General features: G+C 57.0%; 1 protein-coding gene across 1 annotated transcript; it reads left to right on the top strand.

The window, feature by feature from the left end:
- The first annotated feature begins 2,454 nt into the window (after nt 1-2,454).
- Nucleotides 2,455-4,039, top strand: LOC105701600. Its single transcript, XM_012428463.1, has 4 exons — nt 2,455-2,576; nt 2,769-2,967; nt 3,073-3,165; nt 3,731-4,039. The coding sequence occupies exons 1-4, from the start codon at nt 2,455-2,457 to the stop codon at nt 4,037-4,039; spliced, it is 723 nt and encodes a 240-aa protein (XP_012283886.1).
- The last annotated feature ends 2,840 nt before the right edge of the window (nt 4,040-6,879 follow it).

Here is a 6,879-nt window from a genome sequence, read left to right as displayed (position 1 = left end):
CAACTCGAGACGTCGACATGCGAGCGATAAATAATTTTTCCGGCCGTTCGTCGGAAGTTGCAAAAATCGGCGAAGAGGAAGGGGAGGTCAGGACGCGACCCGTGACCCGTCACACGGCGCTTCCGGTCGGCATTTCGCTTTTTGCCCCCCTCCCCCCGGCTCTACCCCACCTCTTGGCCGCGATTTCAGTAACTTCCGGTCACGCGAGTCCCCGAGCCCCGGGTCGCGTGCGAATCGCGAGCGCCTCCTGCACCCCACGGGCGGAACGATGACCATGACACGCGTGTCACGCGAGTCACGCGAATCGCACGAAACCTCGCTAGACGCCCATGAGATGAGCGGTAGACATGTAATGGGTCAGAAGGACAAAAAAGAAAAGGAAACTGTGAAAAGTCGAGGTATGAGTCTAAGAGGGGGAGACCAGGTTCTCCAAAATGGCCGCCAGGCGCGGAATCGCGGAAAGGGTGTCCAGGAGGTGAAGTCGGCATCCCCGTGCATGTATCTCGTACCGGGGATCGTAAGCAGCCGACTCGCCCCTCACTCTTGATACCCCGAGGGGAGGGAGCGATAGCAAAGGGGCCAATGCCAACGGGCGTTTAATTTCGTTAAGAGCACTCCAGAGGCGCTGGGCGCCGCGTCCCGATAAATTCCCGGGTGAACTTTAAAGCGAGGCGCTTTTTTTTTCCCCAGGGAGAGGGCCCCCGGCCGGAAATTTTGAACCACCCTCGCGCCCGGGGCTGGACGACGAGACAGATTTTTCCCTCCCCCGGGACTCCCTTTATTCTCCACCCTCCAGTTTTCGCGGTAGCCCTGCGGCCTCCGGGGGTGAGCCCGGCTGCCGAAATCGCCCTGACGGAAGATGGACCTTTCGTTATTTCTCCCTGTAGATCTCCGTTATCCAGACCGTCGCTCCCCTAGGACGCAGTCGCCGCACCTGGGTCGACCGTCTCGGCGCGCCCCGACGTCTAAATCGGTCCCGCGCCTAATTCGTTCGCTTTGGGAAATAGGCCTAAACTCGTCGAGGAAAAGCGAAAACCACGACGGGTCGCCGACTCGGGGACGTCACCGTGGTATAACTGGGTCGTCGGGCGCGCGGCGACAACACGCCGGTTATTTCTGCACCCGATGTTTCCCGAATATACGGAGGGGCTGTAGAATGCGGCATAGAGCCGTTTAACGACCGCCGGACACCCGAGACCCACCCCCCAGGAGGCGTTAAACGCCGTTCGCGACGTTTCCTGGGGATTACTTAAATTCCCCCGTTAGGGGGCCGCCCGTTTAACGTCGGGTCGTCGTTTAACGCCGGCAGAAGTCGTTTAACGCTGCTTCTTGGTCCCCGAGGAATTTGGCGAAGGCCCCCGAGTCGAGTCGAACGAGATGGCGGCGGGTCGGCGACTTGGAAGCGCCACCGGGTGGAAGTGGACCGTGGACAACACTCGGGCTATTTCCGTGGCAGACGAGCTTACGTCGGCGGGGCCGGGAACGCGCGTGTGGAGTGCATCCCCGTCTCCGAAATCGGAATGACTCACCGGATTATTTGCGTTTATGTAATCCGAGAGATGCTACGCGACGCTACGCCACGCGCCTGACGTTAGCCGTCGCGGTAAAAATCGGCCGGTTGACCGCGGAACACGATACACCCCGCGGTGGTCCGGACGAGCGTCCTAAAAAGGGGAAAACGAGGGAACTCGAGGTTAGACCCGAGATCGGCATTCATTTCCACGGTGACGAGGACTCGGAGAATCCCAACGACGGGGGATGAAAAACCAAACGGCGGGTCAAATGGTCGGGACATAGAGTCGATTCGTAGGTTAGGTTAGGGCGCCCTCCTCGGCGGGTGGGAGGATCGGGGAGGAAAATACGGAAGGCCATGGGAACAGGATACGGGATGTCCTTTTCCCCTTTCCAGTGTGGGAGCCGGCTCTCGGCGCAAGATAATGGGGAAAATATGACCGGCGAGATAACCAACGGAGGGAAATAATTGAAATAGGATACGGGGTCACCGGCGTGAATTCTCTCTCTCGATCGCGAGGCCAAAACGGCCGACTCTCTTTTTCCATGTTTTCCGTTGCCCCCCTTTTAACCGGGCAGAATTGCCAATCTCGGCCACCCGAGGAGGCCATCGAGAGCCCCCAATTCGTCGCTTCCAATTTCCCCCGCTGCTCCTGGCCACTCCAAGTTGAACGGAATTACATGCGCGATATGGCAATTAATCCTGGAATTTAGGAATAAGAAGAAAACAGAGGGAGAAAAGAAATGCCACGAGTCTTTCGCTTTTCCACGGTGATTCATTATTCCCGGGGTTTGCGACCTCCCGATCGACGAGGACGAGCCATTCGCGTCGAAATAACGGTTCGTTGTCACAGGCCTGGATCACGGCGATCTTATCACCGGGTATATATATAAAGCCGCGATCGCAGTCGCGGTGAAACAAGGTTAAAGTCGCGAGTCGCGATGCGGGGCCAGAGGTTGCTCTTCGTCACGCTGATCCTGCGGATCTGCCGGGTATCAGGGACCCAGACTTTGCTCCAGGAAGCCTGGGCCAAAGTCTTCGGATCGGCGCCGACGTACTCGAAGTACGGCGATCTCGAATCCCCCAGTGCCCCCCGTACCCCCGTAACGCATAATCGGACGTTCGACGTTAACGTTAAGCTAAAGAAAATTCATTCCCCAGGATTTTCGAATTCTCTTACGTCCTTCTCCTCCCAGGAATGATTATTCACCCGAGGTGTTGAATTTTGACGAGGTTGACGAGGAACCCTTTTCAGCGTGCGGACGTCTCAGCTCTTGAACCAGCTGTGCAACGAGTCTCAGGGCGACGCCCAGACGCTGAGGGACGCCTGCTATGGTTGCTTCTTCAGGGCCAGCAACAAGCCATCGGGTTATCCGATGTTGCTGGGAATGGCCTCCTGCGCCGATCTCTACCTGGCGGACACCGAGTACGGTCACTGCCAGGTTTACCTGAGGGTGAGTAGCTCGAGTCCCGACCGAAGGCGAGATTCCCCATAAGGATGGCGACGATGGGTCCCGCGATTCAAGGTGAACTGAATTTCGGTCAATCGCCATTTGCAGAACGCGACCAACACCGTGGTGTCCGGCGCCAACCCCACGACCATCTACTGCACCTTCCTCGAGTGCATCCGCCAGGTGAACAAGGACGCCCTGGTGAGTCCCTCGGGAGGCGGTCGAAGCCGAGGCCAGACCTAGACTCGGCGCCACTTTTCAGGTGTACATAGACGACGCGATGCACCTGTCGCGACGAACCGACAGCGGCAGGTGCACTCCCCCGGGATGCATTTTTCAGCCCCCCTAATGCACGTCCACCTTTTCTCCCCGACACTCCCTGTAAATACATGTAAATAGAGGGGACACCGTTTCCGCGAGCAGGACGCGCGGTTCGGCAAGAGGTCTAGGCGAGCGGGACATCCTTTGATCCTGACGGGACACCTCTTCGCGACGCGGAGGGTTTGCATCCTGCGGGAGAGGGCCAAGGACCCGGTGACGATCAGGCCGGGAGCGGAGCCCATCGACCCGCGTCGCTCTTCCGGTAGGATTTTCGAGTACAAGTACTAGCAGGGAGTTAATGTAATTACGCTTGTAAATACGGCTCACGTCCTCCCAAAAGTCCTCTTCTACCCGCTCTACCCTCTTAATGTCGAAACCAAACCGGGGAGAAATAATTAAAAAAATAAATAAATAAGTAAGTAAATGCATTGAGGAAACTTTACAGATCAGAACGTGTCTCGGGGAGGCGATCGGCATGTTCCCCAGCTTCGACTGCACCGACCTGCAGCTAACCGCCCAAGTGTTCGTCAACACTACGGCCTGCATCCTGGCCAAGACACGTCACGGAGTCCTCAACCCCATCACCGGGGCGGTGCAGGAGGAGGCCATCGCTAGTCCTCTCGTCAACGCGATCCTCGTCAACTCCGACTACGACATCAACATCGTGCAGCTGCCATTCACGTACGACAAAGTCGACGAGTGCGCCAAGTACCGTAACGTGCATCAGGCCTGCTGGCCGGGGGTGGATTGTTGAGCTTGGATCGTCCACAGCTCCTGAAGCGTAGCCCCGCGGAAAAAAAGTGTCCCACAAAAGTTCCGCGGAGAGATGTCCCCCGGAACTTTCGTAAGAAAGATTTCTCGCCAGCGCGTACAGTTGGGGCGGAAAATTCGATTTCTATGCGGCCGCGGTCCGAGGGTGGCGGGGAGGCCACGCCTTCGGCGGTGGGAAAAGTCGCTCATTTTCTCTCGGCGAGTCCGAGCGCCGGGGCGCATGCGCGGATGCGTTACGGGGGCATTCCACGGGTGTCATCGGGCGTGGAGCTAAGAATAGCGCGCGCGCGCGATTATCTTGCACATACGCGCGAATCATCGCGCGCGCGCACGGTGACATCACGTTTCCCCTGGTGCCGGGAAAATCGGGCCAGGGGGGCGAGCGGGTCCAACGGAATTCTCAGTCACGCCAACGCGCCGCGCGGACGCCGCGGCGGTGACGCGCGGCCGCGTTGCAGGCGACCGCAGTTGCAACGGGCCGAGTGACTCACGCTCTACCTGTCTGCGAGGCGACCGTATAGAGAATTCAAATTTCCACGTTACCCGTGAATGCTGCGACGAAACGGCCCGAACGAAAGTTGCCCATTATGTTATTCCAAGCAACTTTTGTTGGGAAGAATTTTCTCCAGCGTGGATGATTCGCGCGGAAATCCAGATTTTCGAGGGGTCGGTAGGTGGCGGGTGGGGGTAAAGCTCCACGCGTGGTGGGGAGGCGCAGCTTCCCGCGCGAGCTGCGCCGCGTGCGAGCGACTCCGCGCGCTGCGGGGGCATTCCTCGAGTGTCATCGGACATCCAGCTAAGAATAGAGCGAATCATCACGGTGACATCACGTTTCCCTTGGTGCCGAGGAAACCGGGACGAAGAGCGCGACCCGGCGCAACCGATCGCCGGCCTACTCCGATGCAACTGCAGTTGCACGTCGGAGTGATTCATGAAACTCTCGCGCGTTGGATTCGCTCGCGAATCGGCAATAGGATCGCAAACTGCAAGGGCCGCCCTCCGATTCCATTTACTATCCCACTTATGCTGATTGGCCCGATAAAGCACTCCCCGGGTAAAAATCCCGGGGCCGGTTCAAAACCTACGTAAATAAATTGTTTATCCCCCTTCATCGGGGTTACTTCGCCGATTGCTCGGCGTGGGTGATAGGTCGCGCAATTTAAGGGAATATCGTTTAATCGCGATCCCGACCGGAAGGTCGATTAATTCTAATTAGCGGTTACATATCGTTTATCGCTCTTACACGTCTTGTAATGACACCGGGAACAGCTCTTGGCATGGTAATTGCGCGCTGGGAGAGATACCAAGGCGATACCGAGGCACTCCGTTCCGAGTACGTATCACTGGCGATAATTAGATGCATAAAACTTATCCACTTGAGCGTACCTACTGTGTATCGATTGGAATACCTCCTGGTTAGGGCTATACTTAGACAGAGACACTAACGCCCGTTCCGCGGCTAATGGCGGCCTCCGCATTGTTGGCCGATTGAAAATGCCAAAGCCTACGATATTGCACGCCGCGAAGTGGTATTTCTCGCCCGGCTAATAATTCCTCGATAACGAATCTCCGGCCACTGATAACGATCGTCCATGCGAGCTGGATCTACTTAACAGCAGAGTTATTTATATCTTTTTTCCATTTTCTTTTTCGAGGAGAAAACGGAACACCGCAGTCATCTCGTGGGATGATCCGCGTCCACCCGGAGCCTCCGTTAACCCAGAATTTCTACCCGGAAACTGCAATTCGACTGGTAAAGTAGAACCCTACCGTCCCCCCGTCAGCCGCCGCGTTTTGCGGCATTTCCATGGCGATTGCGCAATCGAACCGTTGTTTGTTCGCGGCAAATCTCCCGCGCGGTAAAATTCCTTACGAAACACGGCCACGGACGTCTAGCGGTACGTTTACTTTCGACTTTAAGCGACTTCGAGATATCGCGCCGAGGTTCCGCGAGCGGCTCGGCCGGCTTCTCGGGACGGTCGGCGTCGATCGTCGCTATCGACCGGCTCGATCGCGGATCGATCGGCGTCGGTGCATCCCATAGTTTCCGGCAACCTTCCGTTTATAAATAAAACCCGACTACGTATAGACCTCGACGTCGATCGACCCGTTTTTCCGCGTCCTCCGTCGTGGAATTCAGCCTTCGCGGTTAAAACTAGCCCGCGGACAATTTCTAAGTGACGACCCGACCTATCGACTTTTCCCCGATTTAATGTTTCCCCCTCGTTCCCGGGAGTTAATCGCAAATAGTAGGCGAGTCGCTACGCACCCCGGTATATACTCTGGATATATTTTCGCGTAAGTGCGCCTCGACGGTCCCGTTTATAAATAAAATCCGACGCGTATGACGGCTTCGACGCTCGATAGGCGGCACCCCCGGCGAGTCTGGATTCGGGGACGCGGCGACATCTCCCGGGAAAGCGGGGAACCCCGAAGCCCTCCTCCTACCTCCCGGCATTATTTATTAACCGATTAATCGATCAGCCGCATACCCTCCACGGTGGAAGGTTCCCAGAACCGGGAGTTTCGCATTTCCCAAGCCGAAGGCGGTCCTCAGGGTCGTCGGATCCTGCCCACGGGGCTTCTTCGCGAGCTCATATTAGGTGTCGGAATGTAGGCTTCGGTCGCTAAATCGACCAAGCCGTGTCAAGTAGAACTTGGCGTAGCGCGACTCAGCCCTGAACTTACAGGTATGCACCGATCGATCGGGCACGTAGCGAGATAAACAAACGCTTGTCCGTGGACGGAGACCCATTTCTTGCCCTTCCGTCCGCACTTATGCCCGGTTATAAGGAAAACAAGACGCGGTGACCTACGGCACTT

The sequence above is a fragment of the Orussus abietinus genome, unplaced genomic scaffold (assembly GCF_000612105.2).
Source record: "Orussus abietinus isolate OABI.00-Male unplaced genomic scaffold, Oabi_2.0 scaffold30, whole genome shotgun sequence".
Taxonomy (NCBI): domain Eukaryota; kingdom Metazoa; phylum Arthropoda; class Insecta; order Hymenoptera; family Orussidae; genus Orussus; species Orussus abietinus.
This window is presented reverse-complemented; position numbering and strand designations above follow the sequence as displayed.